The sequence below is a fragment of the Anabrus simplex genome, chromosome 1 (assembly GCF_040414725.1).
Source record: "Anabrus simplex isolate iqAnaSimp1 chromosome 1, ASM4041472v1, whole genome shotgun sequence".
Taxonomy (NCBI): Eukaryota; Metazoa; Arthropoda; class Insecta; order Orthoptera; family Tettigoniidae; genus Anabrus; species Anabrus simplex.
In genome coordinates this window covers 444,767,841-444,783,580 of record NC_090265.1, presented here as the reverse complement: position 1 = coordinate 444,783,580, position 15,740 = coordinate 444,767,841, and the positions used below count along the sequence as shown (strand labels likewise).

The following is a 15,740-nucleotide window of genomic DNA, read 5'->3' as shown; positions in this document are numbered from 1 at the left end:
GTCCTCGGACACTCCCGGCACTAAAAGCCATACGCCATTTAATTTAATTTCAGAGACTGAAGACAGAAAATTTGTCATTAAGGAAATAATTTATGGCCATGAACAAGTCCCAAGTTACAAAATATGCTATACCTTTTACGAAAAAATCTTTGCACAATTCAAAACAAGAAGCACGTAGTGAGCTGAAGAGTGTCTGATCAATGTTTCTCTCCGGGCCAAATTCAATTCCTTCTGAGTAAAACCAAGAGAGGGCAGTGGGGCCTCAACGACATTGCAAATGTAGTTATCTTAAGAGCTCTCTCTCTCTCTCTCTCTAGGCACATATTTATTTGCAAAGAAAGAGATACCCTCTACCTTGTTGCTCAACCTTTCAAAATTGGGCCAAGCATTTTAAAGTGTAAACCTGGAATTCAGACAGAGGTTCTCAATCTCATTACAGCTGAGGGCAGAAACATTTAAGCTCTTACAGAAGGTAGCAGTTATCAGCTTCGACAAAATGAATTTAGATGGTCATGTGTTAAGGTTGATCTGATGACGTGACTTTAGGTCCACATAATTCCCTGAAATTCACAATAAAATGATATCGCTGTATGTGAGAAAGAGAACATAGATTATATGAGCCAGAAAAGACATAGACATTTTACAAAAGGATGCTGTGAAGAAGAATCTTCTCTGGGTAGCATTATCATTTAAGACGAGTTAATATCTCATTTCCAACAGAACATAATTCTAGATATACCTATAGTAGAAAATACTTACCATTTTTGCATTTCCTGTAAACTACATCTCACATACCTTGTATTTTAATTCCTTTTGAAGCTGCAATAATTAACTAAGTTGGATACTAATTGTCCTTTATGTTAATTTTGTTGAATTCAGTGTTTACCTCTTACATATGCTTATTAGTTTGAGTACTTCGTTCATTAAATGTTATTTTTCTCAATTTCACAATCGCAGTGTGTGTGTATTTGTATCATTACAGCTACACATTTGAGGCGTTATGTTTTTGTATTAATTTTAAATGATTAATGTTATGTCCTCTGTGGAGTGTAATTAAAATATCTAACAAGATTAGATCTAAAAACACTCAGCTAACAGTACCTTTTAACACAACGCACTGAATCTGGTGGTAGCACTATCTTCAGGGTGACGTCACGCGCACCAGCCAATGGCAGCACAGCTACCCGGGATGGCCTACCTGTTAGTATTCTAATCTATTAATCTTCTGTGGTCTACTATGGTAGTATAAAGCATTCACTACCCTCTGACTTGACAGTACAACAAACCAAAAGGAGTGTGTTGTGCATTGGGAGGATATAAATTATGTACCCCGACATCCCATCACTTCCTGGTTAGTTCTTGAGACTGAAGCTACTGTCATCCAAGTTAATAACAGTTAAAGAACATGCAATGTAACTGACGTATAGGACACCAGCTTACCCCTTATTAGGTTCAGTCTTCTTCTTGCCGTCTGAGGAACGTTCAGGTGAAGATGATGAGTCCCTATCATTATTGTTTCTTTCATCTTTACTATCACCTTTCTGATCAGAGGACTTTCCTAAAGCAGGAGAGGATGATCTACAAAATTAAAAACAGAAAAAAAATTATAAACTGGACTGAAATAAGGTACATACAGATTAAAATGCAGATGATTGATAACCTTGGATGTCGTACAATAAAATGCCATACTTTGAGAATAGAGTAGACATTTAAAAAATTAGCCATTAATAATATTAGAAACAATCACATCTCCGCAGCTGTGTTCCCAACAATTTACACACTCACCACAGAAGTATATGAAATGCGAAACCGGAGTTAGTCAATATAGTGAACAAGGAATTTTGAAGAGTGTGAAATGGAAGGTGTATAATCCAAGATTGTTGCATGCAATGAATGAGGATGATCCAAACTGATGAATTCAGTACTTCAAGTGGTTTGAAAGGATGGTGCGCAAGGATGGCGAGTCTGCAGGGAATATTGTCCAGTCTGATTAGGTACAATTCAAACTAAATGCTACTGTAAACTGCCGCAACTGCAAGTACTGGGCCCCCATAAATCTGCTCGTCCATTTCAACAAAGCCATCATTTTACCGCGACATAATTTGTGGTGTGGTCTGTCCCCTTGGGGTTTGACTGGGCCGTTTTTCTTAGAAAGTTCAGTTACCGGTGCTACAGACATCTATTTTACCTGTCACCTGAAAGCTATATGTGAGCGAGAGGTTTTATATGAAAGAAAATGACACTCCAGCTCAGTACCACCTAGATGCCTGGGGGTATCTTGCTAAAACTCTACTTTTACCATGCCAATGAGGTGCTGATGAGTATCCATCACAATCCAGAGACCTAACACCTCTCAACTTCCTCTACAAAGTATCTGGTGTACTTTACTTCCTTTACAGAAGACCCCAAAAATATTAGGTTTATCAGGAAAAACCAGCTACAATGGATGTGCTACAACAACAAATCTAAATTCACAACTATTTATTTATTTTCCACCTAGTCGATACAATGATTGCCTAAGGCAATTTAATGGTTAAAAGTGGTACATGTTTCGTATATTATCAACATCTTCAGCCACATAACACTGTTTAGATGAAAAATACATAAATTGACAAAGTAATGCTTTGGAGGAAGTGTCCTTAAAATTAACATAAGATTGACAACATTAAAACAAACAATCTCAAGAGAAAATATATAAATTATTTCTACAATTGAAAGCAGTCGTCAAGGAAACACTCGTACAATATTCCATAGAGAATATGTCCTAATGAATATTCTTTTCTTAATAATTCATGAAAAAAGGTCTATTTATAAATTCATTTTTTTTCAATTACTTATAAATGAGATTACTGAAATGGTTACGACTCGTTGAAAAATGAAGTGGCTTTCTTCATGCAAAATGTTTCTTGTGCCTTGGTCGTACAAAAAATTGAAAAGCACTCATTCCCAAATAATACTAGCAAATGAATCGTACTTCTCAAGAATTTATTTCATCCAGCTAATGTAATTCAATAAAGCTATAAAGATGTTTCGGCTATGAGCGAAAAAGCACAAAAATTTACTGCCTTTAAGAATGTTGAAGTAGTCTGACATTATTACTGGTTACCTTGCTCTTAAAGGTATAGTTCTGAAGCAAATTGAAGAAACCTCAATTAAGTTAAAATCATTCAGTACTGCAAGCAATGAAATTAATGCTACAAAACTTTGCAAATGCTGTATTAAAATCGACGTTGGTGAACTAGTTACGTAAACAAGATTACTAAAGTGTTTAGTGACTCAATAAAACATGAAGTGGCACTCTTGCTGCAATGATGCCTTGGTTGTACAAAATGTTGAAAAGCAGATGTCCCCAAATGATGCCAACATAATTTCGGGCTTCTGAAAAATGTTTTTCATCCAACCATTGTAATTCAATCAAGTTATAAATACGTTTTGGTTATGAGCGAAAGAACACAAAAATTGCCTGCCTTTCAAATGCCAAAAAGGTCCGACATTATCGCGGGTTACCTTGCTGTTAAATATATCGTTCCGAAATAACTCTAAGAACTTTTCAATCAACAAACTGAAATAATTCAGTCACTGAAAGTATTGAAATTAATGCACCAGAACTTTGCAAATGCTATATTAAAATCCATTTGGCTGCCCTGTTAATCCGTTGATGCAGAGAGGAATTTTCCTAAGGACAATTTGATTGATTGTCAATGACCAGAGATGACTAATGAAAGACAGCTCCTTGCTCTATGTTATCTTCCATGAAGTAAAGAATGAATAGAAGGGTGTAATCATCATCGTGTAATTGATTATGTACTATAATCCTGACTGGGATAATAATAAAGGAATAATGAATAACTATCAACATTGTTTCTATTTACATTAAGTATCGACCTATCACATAAGTAACTCACAAATTACACAAGACTAGTTTTGGAAAATAACACTATAAGTTGTTTCCCTTTTGTGAAATCGTGCATAAATTAAAGCAAGAAAATGAAGCTTCTACTTATAAGCTGAAAGTAACAAATGTCAAAATAAGAGTGACTGGTGATTAAAAAAAACACGTAAAATCATGGCAAGAACACACTTACAAGGAGGAGATAAATGCTACAGTAGGACACACGAATTTTTTTTTTTTTTAACTTATCGTATGACTAATATGCAGAACTACAGTATTAATTGAAAGGTGACAAAAAGTATTATATACAATACATACATAAATACAGATGGCATGAAACAACGGAAAATGAACTTCATAAAGGAAGCTATGTGTATGTTTAGTTTGGTTTTTACCAAATGTCAGGTGTGTAGAACTAGATGAGACCACAGTGTTAGTTGAAAACAGAGGCTTGAGGAGGCACTCATTTAATTCATAACATAGACTTGCAGACTGAACAATGAAATTCATAACAGTCCATAATCAAAACTTACACAAAATAACAGAAAGTGGTTCTTGTTCCACATATGGTAGTTCACCAAAGCAATGTAAGACACATTCAGTTTTACACCCACTAGAATTTCCAGGCATCGAGTCCAAACTTTAAACACTGGTGACAAATTCAATGGTCAACTTTTTCAAATTCCATCACACTGACAGTATTCTTATAGCTTGTGTATAGGTGATAGACCTCTACGCCGCACATTTGAAATTTCCGCCTTAAGGTACTCCTCAACAGGAGAAACAGTAAACTTAAAACTGGACATACTTAAACCGTTCCTCTGAAGATGTCACTATGTGAATTTCAACGTGTTTTTGTTTACTATTTATCAAGAAGTTTGGACATTCTCTCATAGATGTCTCTACTAAAAAACTATAATCAGGCACCCTGATGCGAAGTGAAGGAACTTTCTTGAAGAAATTTTGTACTCATAAGATTTTTCTTTACTAAATTTCGTTCTTTCATTTGTGGGTTGGCAATATTAATCTTTTCTTTCCGCCAGTTTTGAAGTTAGCCAATCAATTATTTCTAATTAATTTTCAGCCAATCCGGTATGTCTTCTTCGATTTTGTGTGTAACTGTGTACTGTAGCCAATAAAAGCCTGTGGGTGTGTCTTAATTATTCACGAAAGGTCTCGAACCTTCCCCGAGGGTATAAAAACTGCTGATTTTCCTGTCTCTCAGCCACTTGATCAACATTTAACCTAGTGTATGGAAATGTAGCAGGAGGCGGGAGGTGCCTCGTTCATCAGGCAGCAGCTGTTCAGCAAGGTAATGGCCACTTAACATCTTTATTTCTTGCTAGCTCAGCAGTCTAACCCGTGGGGAAGGTCCGAAACCTTTACCATGTAACCTATCTCTATAAATATGTAAATTTCTTCCAGTTTATGTAAAACTTAACTAAATCTGTAACTGTAAATCGGGGATAGAGAGTGCTTTACCCTCTCGAGCTCCCCTTCATTTTGACTTGAGGTGACTACGTTTTGGTAACTGATTTTCTACTCTTTCTTAATGTGTTAAATTTATTCATTATACGAGCCACCTTCATAGTTGAGAATAGCCCCTGTTTCATCGGCCTAGTGCCTCTTAGGTTTTAAGAAGTTTCATGTAGGAGTGCAAATTCACACCTCCATTCATTTTTGCATTTTGGGCCATTTACTTAACCTATTCTTTTTCTACTAATGCCCAGTAGGTTGGGTACAATATACCCCCGTTTCATTTTGTGTAAGTTGTGCCTTGATGGCAATTTAGTGTAAAACCTGGTATTGCCTTTAATAGGCTTGGAAAACTGAGAGCGGGTCAGCTCTTTTAAGTATTGGATATATGCCTCTAGGAGGCTTGACACTGCTAGGTGGGAGCAAGTGCTCCATGTTATTAGGGGATTTCTGCCCTTTGCTAAATATGTGTTTATGAGCTGAGAGCTCAGAAATTGTAAAACTTGGGGCTTGAAGCCCATATTGTTAAATTGTCTCTAAATTTTGGATTTTTGTGAATTTGGTTAAAGCCTTGTCATTTTACCTAATGTTTCATTGTTATAAAATTAGCTAATGTTGAATTTAAAAAAAAGGAAATATAACCTTCAGTTTAAGTTTTAAAATTTTCTTTCTTGGCATTTGTAGTTAGACCCATTCACCCCAGCACCTTCTTTCACTCTGCTGTTCCACAGAAACCTCGGAACAACTGGTAGCAGAGCGTGGTTGAATGGGTCTCAATTAAGCCCCTTTTGGCGGCTAAACATTGCTTTTGATTTGAACTCTTAACAATTTTCTCAGTCGCTGGAATTATCTGTTCCGATCTTTTAAATTTGTAAATTTTGTAAAAGTTTCTGTCATCATCTCCGGCCCTCGCGAAGTCCTCCATCCCGGCTATTTGCGCAAGGAGGAATTAATTTATGAATTCGCTATTAGAAATGTTCAATCTGGAGGAACGGTTGCAGCCGATACCACCAATCTTAAAGAATCCCTTGGATTGCCAATTAGTATCCCAAACTTGGGAGAGACAGACATTTATGAGGCTCTCTCCACGATCATGGACAACACTACTGAGCTAGCATCCGTGGTTAGTTTTTTTGAAGTACGTGATCCATCCCCAAATCAACTTAAAAGAGTACAAGCTAGACTGTTCCGTCTTTACCAAAGAGTTAATGATCTATTGAATCTTAAGTTAAACGACAGCGGGATTCTTCCAAGGGTGAAGAAGGTAGAAAATTCGTGGCAACTCAACAAACAAACTTCTGCCCCATTAGAAAATGAATCTGAACGTCGTACCTCAATCCCACCATTTGTGGCAAATGTTTCAGTTTTCTTATTCAAACAGCATCACCTAACCTAACTTAACCGCACCAGATGTATAGTGAAAACATATTCCAAGCGCCAGTAGAGAAGTGATAACCTTCTCACTGTAAATTTACATGATAATAGCCTTTCCAAAATTTAATCCAGACACCAGAAAATATAAAACTAACCTCTGAAATCAATGATGCAATCTGCCATATCTTGACGTGTATCCCATTCTTACTTAATTGCAGTATTTAGTGTTAAAATTTAGCCATCGTTTACTTCAGTCTTTATTTCTAATGAGGTAACAACTGCTTTTTAAAGTTAAAAACTTCATAATTGTTGCGTATTGAACTGAGAATCACAATACTAAAAAGAAAGTGTAGAGGTTCCACCTAGTCAATACACTGTTATTAAGTTGTACTAATATTAAGTTGCAACATATTAACTTTTGGACCGGTTTCGACACAAAGTGTCGTCATCAGCTGATTAAGAGAACAGGGCAAAAGTACTAAATCATAAACAGTTATAAACACACATAACAAATATAAGATATTATTCACAGTCAAAAGGATGTACGTAGAAATGTCAACACCTTTTATGAAGAAGTAAACTCGAAGTTCATTTGTAACGTGACAGTCTTGTATATTCCTGCTGTGCTGTAATCACATAAAAAGACGTTGAACTGATGGTAAATAACGAGTTAAAAAGCTTGATCAAACATAAAATCTTGAGGAATGACTTGTTAAAAGATTGATCTTGAGAGATGCAACTTGTGTTCAGTTGTCGATAAGCAAGGTCTTATAGGCATTTGTTTTAGAAAGCGACATACGTGAAGTCCTAGGATACAGCGTAGGACTTCAGTTCCTCAGTTCGATGCGGATATATGAAGCCTAAAAAAGGAGACTTAACCCCTATGCACCCGTAAGCAGACTGGTACGCGCTCCAGCGGCTGGGCCAGGACTCCACAAGCGGACCGGTACGCCGGGATGCAAGGTCGCATATTGGAGACATTTGCGACATTTGTGACATCTGTTGGCTTTTTCCAGAAACATTTCTAATTGAAATCTGTTCTTGGTGTCTCCAACAATTGTGATTGGATTGTTTTTATCATGTTTTAAACCTACTTCTGTCCCAAAAAATCCTATATTGGCCCAAGTTATGGGATATTAAACCATCACTCTGTTAATAATCTTGTCTGCCTATATTAATAGGCCTAACAACAACTGTAATCATTTCTTAACTAAAGTAAACTGATTTTCTCGTCCCGAGGTGGTGGAGCACTTAATTAGACAGGCCCCCAGCGGAAGGGAATTGCATGGACAATTTTTACCGCAACACAACATTTCTGCCATTCGTAAACCTCTGGCAATATGGTACCAGGATTCAAATTCAGGCTCCTGAGAACGGCAGCTACAGTAATTACGCTGGCAGATATTCTTAACTACAAAACACACCTATACATGACTGATGTGTGCTTTCAATGCGCGGGTCGAACACGAAACTATTCACCTATTTGTGCGACGTCATCTGAGCTGCAGTAGGCCTACGCTACGGAGGCGGACAACTACGAAAACACAGATGTACCACACGACTTTGACGAGTTTTCACTGCGTGGGTCGCACGGAGAAAACTATTCACACATTTGTGTGATATCATCAGAGCCGCATAAAGCTTGTAACCGCTTCGAAGCAGAATCGGGCGAGATGGCTGTGCGGTTAGGGGCGCGTAGCTGTGAGCTCGCATGCGGGAGATAGTGGGTTTGAATCCCAGCATCAGCAGCCCTGAAGATGGTTTTCCGTGGTTTCCCATTTTCACACCAGGCAAATGCTGGGGCTGTACCTTGATTAAGTCCACAGCCGATTCCTTCCCATTCCTAGACCTTTCCTGTCCCATCGTCGTCATAAGACCTATCTGTGTCGGTGCGACGTAAAGCAAATAGAAGCAGAATTGTGGTTCTTCTCTGATGAATTATGTTGGGGGTCTTGTATGCGAGATTAATTTTTTTAATTTTCTTCGTCTCGAAAAGGCAACGAGGGTCTAATACAAGAGAAGGTCTAATACAGGAGTAAATATGGTATCTTCACAAGAAAATGAAATCATTTAAGGGACGGACAGCTGATGGGTAAACTACTTTTCCTGCCCATACGTTTGCGGGACATGAAGTTACGATCAGGTGTTGCACCAAGTAGCCCCGGAAGTTCAGCTGTCTATTCCCATGAGCTGTGAGAGCTGGTAGGTTATTCATATCATAAAGAATGAGACTGTTCACAATGCACACATTGATCACTAAATGAAAAATAAATTTCCACCATTTTTTAGATGATCGAGCAACCCCGTAGAATTCTCTTTTCTCATCACTGATGTCCACGCCACTCATATATTTTGTGTAATTTATGACAGCACAAGAATATGCAATTTCTATTTCTTCACTGCTTTTACCGGTTTTTCGTTTCATTGTACCATCATTCGCAGAATCTGAATTTGTTGACAAGATAAGAACAGTACGTTTATCTTGCCAGACTGTTGTGTTATAACTGTTGCTTGAGTTTCAACTGTACAGGTTTCCTAAACTGATTGGGCCAACCCTTTCTATTTACCCTCGTTGTCGCACAACTATAGGTGTTATGGATTAACAATAATTTCATCAGATTTGCAGAACTGAGAAAGTTATCAAAGTAAACGTGACAACACTTTCCCCAATATGGCTGTCAGGAGTAAAACCACCTGCTCTCCTAATAATAAAATCTAGTCCCGTGTTTTTTTCTTACCCTTGTAAATCTCACATTACAGAAGGTAGCCATTTCCGCTGTCAGCAATACCCCATGCTTTGATACCCCATTTGGTAGGTTTCCCTGGGAGGTACTGTTTCAAGATAAATCTTCCCTTGAAAACTATCATAGCTTCATCTACTGCGAGTTCCCGGCCAGGTACATACAACCAAATTTTTCGGTAAGTTGCAGAAAACTGGTCTTGCTTTGTACAGAATATCACAATGCTAATCTTGTGGTGTTGGCCTGTTTACATGGCTACTTAGTAAATATTGCCCAAGTTTCCAAAACCATTTCAGTGTCATTGCCTGCCTTACTAACAGGCACACGCAAAAGCCCCTACGAAGTAATTGTCTATTTCAGATAAAACAACCAATCGCATATAAATTAGAACTCCTACATATGCCTCTACTTCATCAGTGTTAGTGTCCTTCCAGGTAGTATCAACAGTGCCAGTTTTTCTTTGTAAACATTTGGCATGAATATTTGTCTGATCTGCTACTAGCTCATAAAATTCCGATCTCACAAGTAATTCAAAAAAATCTTTTTCTAAACTCCCGGAAGGTAAATCGTGATTTGGACCAGCATTGTTTTCCCTTATTTTCAGTTCAACCAAGTGAATACTGACTCCAGATATCACTAGTAACATTTCTTTGTAGCCCTGTCCCTCGATCTTCACACAATATTTGTTCATGCTCACGATTCTCAGAATCATTATCACTACTACATTCATCAGCATACAATTCTGAAGCACAACTAGAAAGCTCACTATCTCCAGTAACTTCTAACATATCTTCAATTTCACATTCTTTCATACCTTTCGGCACAACTCCGCGATTAGACGACATGGTGTGAACTTGAAGAACAAGAATAATCTCTAACTGAAAGACAATTTTTAAAAAGTAGGTGTGCTTGGGAAATACACATAGGAAATGTTGTCAACAAGGTCCCGACAGCTTGCTGAGTCAAGGTAATGCACTGTGGTTTGACAAGACCCTTCAATATTTCTCTGAACACACATCTAATGAACGCGAGTGTGACGAGCGCTTTGGAGCGTTCAACATGGCAGGTGGGTGATAATACTCAAGCGCTCTGGAGCGTTACGGACAGCAAAGAGTTAAACTGCCCCTGCTATCTAAGCACAAGACCTGTATTGCACCATAACTAGTTTGTGGTTTTTAGCATTTGCTATAAATGCGAAATACGTCGAAACTTTGTCAGTGTATGTGCCTTCATCTTATATGACCCGTACGAGTGGTTTTTAGCGATTTTGGATTAGCGATAAAATGCGAAATTGGTTCAAAATGCAAAATTATGCAATTTATGCGAAATACATGCGAAACTCTCAGCTTTATACGAAATAAACATATATATTTTTTAAAACGATGCATTTTTCTTAAAAATAAGGCATATGTTATTTATTTCAGGAGAAAGAATTATTATGGCGCCCATTGCGATCGTAAGGCGGTAACATACTTTGACGGACACTTCCATCCTGATGCACGAACATTTATAAGTTAATTATCATGGTTAGCTGGGCAGAGAGATTTATTCTGTTTGTTTTTCAGCCCACCCGATTGATGTCAGATGATACCTGAAGCTATTTTCTCTGTGTAAATAGTAACTCTGAGCTGAAGTACGGAAAATAAAAAGCATCTCAGTTTGCCGCTCGTAAACAATCATGGCGGCCTCCAAGCGCGGCATGGATAAGGTTATTCGTATCTGGCTTGAAAATAGTGATGTTGAAAGTCGAAATGATTCTCTGGAGAGTGAAAATACTTCTTCTTCTTCAACTGACAGTGATGGAAGCGATTCTGAGTTCAGTTCCGAGATGATAGTGCCAATTGAAACTACGTGACAAAACCAGAATGCTACAAGAGCGGGTGAAAATTCTAGTAAAATGATACTTGGAATTATGATCTTGTTGACAATAAGCCTGTTTCTGTAACATGCAAACCAGTTTCTGAAATTCACTCTATAGTGAGGAGGGGGTTGGGAAATAATCCGAAAGAAATGGACGTAGGGAATGAATTTCTAACCCCACAGCTCTGGGATCACGTTACTAAGGAAACCAATGCCTATGCCTCTATATTTCTTGCTAATTTATCTGCTTCCCTTGGAACCAGTATTACTTACGAACAAAAGCATTGATTTCCTGTTATTATAGACGAGCTAAACGCTCACTTTGCTCTGCGTATTCTTATGTATGTGATTATTCAAATTTACGTTCAAGTGACAAAAAAATACATAAATGGTATGCAAGGGAATATTTCCTTTCACAAGTAATGATGGGCCAAAGGGTTATATCATTCAATGTGTGGAAACCATTTCACTGGCCAAAGAGCACTGCAAAGCACAATCAGTCAAACAGCAAATACACTTTCAAGCACACACGCCCATTCTCTTTGTGTTGACCCTTGATCATAGTCGGTTATTCTCGACATTGGTGTTGAGCAGTAGTTCTGTTTTAAAGTATGGTAGCTATTTATTTTATTGTCTGGTAGCCATGGGTAGAAGTGAAGTGATGATCAAACAGCACGCTGAGAGTCACAAATCGGGACTTTTTATGTAAGCGGCATAGATAGGCCTATATTTACGTGCCGCTCTTGCAATCAAAGACTTGAAGAAAAGAAATGTTTTGCAGTCCTTCCTTTGCCTTGGCAGCACCACTGTGCATTTGGGCCTCCACGAACAGTGTAGATGTAGAATTTTTTAACAAGCACAAGATAATTGTAACTGATAAGCGGTCTCGAATGAAGGAGGACACCGTTTAAACAATTGGCATGTTGTACTTCAATCATCATTGAAATTCCTGTTCCTTGTAGGTGTGTTGTACTGTGATAAATAAATACGTTCAGAATAGTATTTTTCACTTTGAGATCGTGTTTGTAACTAGGCATATTCGTGCGTGTGCGTTAATACTTCTTGCAGTCTTTGGTTGATGTTTGTCTTATTTTCTATAGTGAATTCAAAGGTTGTGGGCTCGGATCCCACTGGTGTCCGGTTGGCCATTTTTGCTCTGTACTCTCTCTTCAACTCTCTCTCTCTCTCTCTCTCTCTCTCTTCATCTCTTCAACATGAACTAAATGTACGTAACATGTCCTAATAGGTTGAAAGTCTGTTTCGATTAGCAAATTATGCCTGTTTTTAACCAATTTGCTAAAAAAAACGCTAAATTTGAGAAATTTAGATGCTACAAAATGCTAAATTTGAAAATCAAAACGCTAAATCTCTGATTTTTAAATGCTATAAACCAAGAACTCTAACCATAACTAGTTTTCGCTCAGATTTTTAAACAAACAACAAAATGAATTAATTAAATTAATTCATGCATGCAAGCTTGGGTACAGCGCAACAATTTTTTTGCTTTGCGTTATCATCATATTAACAGACCTACGCTATTTGCAGAATCCAACTGAATAACTGTTGAAGGCACATACACAAGGACAAGTGGTGGCTAGATGATGGACAATTATCTCCTACACATACATCTTCATTATACACTGTTACGCCTTTTAGCATTCAGTCTGCAAGCCTCCGTGAATTAACTAAGTGCTTCATAATCCTCTATTTGTAACCACCTCTGTAGCTTCTCTTATTTGTGCACCTCTACATCTCTTAGTTGGTTAAGAAATGGTTTTCAATGTTATTCAGGAATACGTTTGTAATTATTCCTGATAATGGTGAGCCCACGGTTAACCCTTCTTTTTGACAGTAGATTTTTGTCAGTGTCAGGTTGTTCTAATAAGTTTACACACGATTTTCCATGAAAGTTGGGAAAGATACCAAACTCGCACAAACAAACCCAAATCTATATGAAACAGCAATCAGTTTACTTGTGATTTGGCTGCATATCATCTGATTATGAGACTGCACGACGCTTCTAAACAAAGCTCAAGTGCGACGGGCTGTTGTTCCACTTGAAGAAAGTAGAACTATGTGGGATGTGGTTAATGACCAAAGGGTGGTTTTGTCCTTCATTTGCAGACTGTGGCATCTTATATATAGAAAAGAGCTTATGTTAGATGCCACGAACTAGGCAGCAAATGTAAAACTACTACTTAAGAACAGGAGAGACTTCTATGGGTTCAGCACTATGCTGACAGTCGTATTGTGAGGAATCTGTGAAATTACCTTGGACACCCCTGGTGAACAACTCTCCATTCATATGATATACAACTGATTCCAAGATGATAACACATGTAGAAGACCTGCTCATGTACCTCCACTCCCTGAGCAACCAAGAACAGCGTATGTTGCATTTGCTAGAAACCATCATTTCTGGCAGCTTAGGCATTGGGACCAAGTAATGTTTACAGACGAGTTTAGGTTCCGCTTATGTGGATGTGAGGCCATGTACTTGTGTGGAGATGAGAAGGATAGCAATTCTCCAAAGGTAATGTACAAGAAGTGTACCGATATGGTGGCAAATTGGTTTTGGTGTAGGGAGGCATCGTGATTGGTGATTTAAAGATCTTATGATAGTACCTGGCTATCTGATTTCTACACAACTCGAATGTAGTGGAACAATATTGCACCTGCTGATATTCGTGTAGACCCTGTTTTATACTAATGCTTTGTTATTTAACTCACTTGCTCAATCACCCACTATGAAAGATCACAAGGCATAAATGCCCATTGAAGTAACTTCTTGATAAAAATAAAAGTCCGTTATAGAGAGAATTCAAAACGGCGAAAAATTTACTCGCTATAGCAGACTGTCGTTATATCCGATTTTTTGTAATAGTCGGGAAAACCCTCATAAACATTAAAAACAGTATGAAATGACAATCAGTATGTTCAAAACTTGCGTTTTCATGGATAATATCCACACTACGGCTTAATTGTGTTGCTTTTCAAAATCCAATCCTACGTGAAAGTGTGTGTTTAATTTCATTTTTAAAAATATTTATTACCCTATTTCTCCGAATCCAAGACAACCCCCACTTATTCCTTCAAAAATTTAGTGCTTTGTAAAATAATATGAATGTCTTTTTTATACAGTACCGGTATGCATTTTTAGACTATTTGTAGATGCCGAACATTGACTTAGTTATGCCGTATATTTTTGCGGCTGTACAATTATGCTTTATTTCAGCGGGTTTAATAACCATTAACTTAAAATTGGCATAATAATATCGTAGGGAACTCGTTAAAAATTTGCCGGCAATACACATTCCACGCGTCCCTACAATACGACGATCCACCAGGAAAATATTATTGATTACTATAAAACTGTTACATTCACTCAGCGTCAGATATAACTGGCTGCCGCTACACGCACGTCTTCCTTTCCAGATTCAGCCAACTTCAGCAGCTAGCGATGTATAGGTCTTAATTGCGGACGTTGAAAGTCAACGAACGAGTTTATTGCGCCGCAGTATGCAATTTCGCCCTTGCATTTTTGTGCACATACCTCACACTTTCACCTTCAACTTCTTTAAAGCGTCCTCATTGCAAACCACTGAATGCATTTTTTTGTGCAGTAGCATACGCATTTTTAAGCTATCTTTGTCTTCACGATAACGCCGAATATTGGCTTTAGTTAGGCCTATGCCTTATTTTCTTGCAGGTGCACAATTATTATACAATTTTCCAAGTGTCTAATAGCCATTAACTTAAAATTGGCATCATACCATCAAAGAAAACACTGTGAAAATTTGCCGGCAGTACCTGTTCCACATATCTTTACAATAAGATGTACCATCACGAAAATATTCCTGCTGTCTATAAAACTTAATTTTACTACGCGTCAGGTACAGCAGACGCGTTAAAACTCTGCTAATGAGTAGCCGTGGCATTTCTAAGAATTCGAAGGCTTGCCTGTTTTGATGCCATTCTGCGGATTTGAGGAACTTTTTTGTAGAAGATAATAGAATGTCATTCTCTCTTCAGTATTTCCCGAGATCCAGTGACGTTACACATAGGCACCGTACAACCAGTCACCGCGGCTCGCGATGTATGCTAAAAAGGCGGCGGTCGTTTATTGTCAATAAGTTTTGTGTGCACGCGAGCGGGAGTGAAAAGAAACAGCATGGTTAGTGCGGTAGTTGCCAGTGGTGTTCATTACTATCAGGCCGCGAATGCAAAACGATCCTTGATTTTTCGCATGAGATTCTCAGAAAAAAACATCGTCTTGGATTCGGAGAAATGCGGTATCACTCCAGAGGCTTCTGTGGCAAACATTTCAGTTTTCTTCTTCAAACGGCATCACCTAACCTAACTGTATATGTATCATGAAAACCTATTAGAAACGCATG

The 15,740-nt window shown here is 37.9% G+C and overlaps 1 protein-coding gene across 3 annotated transcripts in view; it reads right to left on the bottom strand.

Moving 5' to 3' along the window:
- The window catches only part of Srrm1 (Serine-arginine repetitive matrix 1), a 638,713-nt gene that overhangs the window by 379,480 nt on the left and 243,493 nt on the right, over nucleotides 1-15,740 (bottom strand). For all 3 annotated transcript variants that reach the window (XM_067135198.2, XM_067135197.2, XM_067135199.2), the window contains exon 7: nucleotides 1,441-1,578. In XM_067135198.2, the coding sequence (XP_066991299.2) occupies nucleotides 1,441-1,578 (138 nt within the window). The remainder of the gene's footprint in view (nucleotides 1-1,440; nucleotides 1,579-15,740) is intronic.